The 875-nt window shown below is 55.4% G+C and overlaps 1 protein-coding gene across 1 annotated transcript; it reads right to left on the reverse strand.

Moving 5' to 3' along the window:
- On the reverse strand, positions 1 to 808 carry LOC102309121 (laminin subunit beta-1-like). The gene is made up of 2 exons (XM_005953118.3): positions 367 to 808; positions 1 to 279 (listed from the first exon to the last, which is right to left on the reverse strand). The coding sequence occupies exons 1-2, from the start codon at positions 653 to 655 to the stop codon at positions 20 to 22; spliced, it is 549 nt and encodes a 182-aa protein (XP_005953180.3). The 5' UTR covers positions 656 to 808; the 3' UTR covers positions 1 to 19.
- Between the last annotated feature and the right edge of the window lie 67 nt (positions 809 to 875).

Below are 875 nucleotides of genomic sequence, written 5' to 3' on the forward strand. Positions count from 1 at the left end.
TGAAATACAACATTTGTCTTCACCTCGAGGACTTTCGGTCTGTTAATCGCCAGGGGCTGCTCACCTCATTGCAGGATGTCCCGTATGAGTGTTTGGGGTCGCAGTCGCAGGTCTGACAACCGGTGCCCGTCGCCATATTCCAGGTGTCAGGTGCGCAGCGGTCGCAATGCTGGCCGACCACATTGGGTAGACAGTGACACTGACCACTGCTGCGGTCACAGTGACAGTCAGAGGACGGGCAGCTGGAGGGAACGCTGCCAAGCCGGTTACAAACGCACTCTGCGGGTACACAACCGTCAAGGTTCAGCGACGATCGTTCGCCTGATTCTGTGAATGTGGTTACCATGGTAACCTCAGCATACTTACTCCTGCAGTCCTGGAGTAGGGCATTGCCATAGTAACCCAGCGTGCAGCTCTCGCAGGCGGCACCCTCGCTGTGGTACAGGCAGCGCAGACACTCACCGGTCTGGGCATCGCACGATTCGGGGTCCAGCATATCAATGTTGTTGTTGCACTGACACGGCTGACACTGCCCACCCGCCTCCTCGGGGTTTCCATAGTAAGCAGGCAAGCACTCGTCACAGCGAGTTCCTGCAGAGGACAAGCAAATGGTTCTTATAAAGACAGGGAGCATAACAATCACACACCAATTCATGCTGGACACATCGCAGAGCAACTTGGGGTTAGCCCACGGATATTTGGGAGGCAGGCTGGAGTAGCCAGCGATCGAACCACCAAACTCTGAGCAAGACCAGGTGACCTGCTCCTCAGCTACAGCCACCCCAGATGAGAGCTGGACACCATTTATGACCAAAAACCACAGCACAGAGCTCTGTGTGTGAGCGACCCAGCTCAAACACACTCAGTTCAAAGCT

Source organism: Haplochromis burtoni, unplaced genomic scaffold, assembly GCF_018398535.1.
Source record: "Haplochromis burtoni strain Fernald_Lab_line unplaced genomic scaffold, NCSU_Asbu1 Contig_3061, whole genome shotgun sequence".
In the NCBI taxonomy this organism is placed as follows: Eukaryota; Metazoa; Chordata; class Actinopteri; order Cichliformes; family Cichlidae; genus Haplochromis; species Haplochromis burtoni.

Coding starts and splice junctions, on each gene's coding strand:
- LOC102309121 (XM_005953118.3), bottom strand. CDS start 655: ATGAATTGGTGTGTGATTGTTATGCTCCCTGTCTTTATAAGAACCATT. Junction 280..366: donor CCTACTCCAGGACTGCAGGA/GTAAGTATGCTG, acceptor GTGTACCCGCAG/AGTGCGTTTGTAACCGGCTT.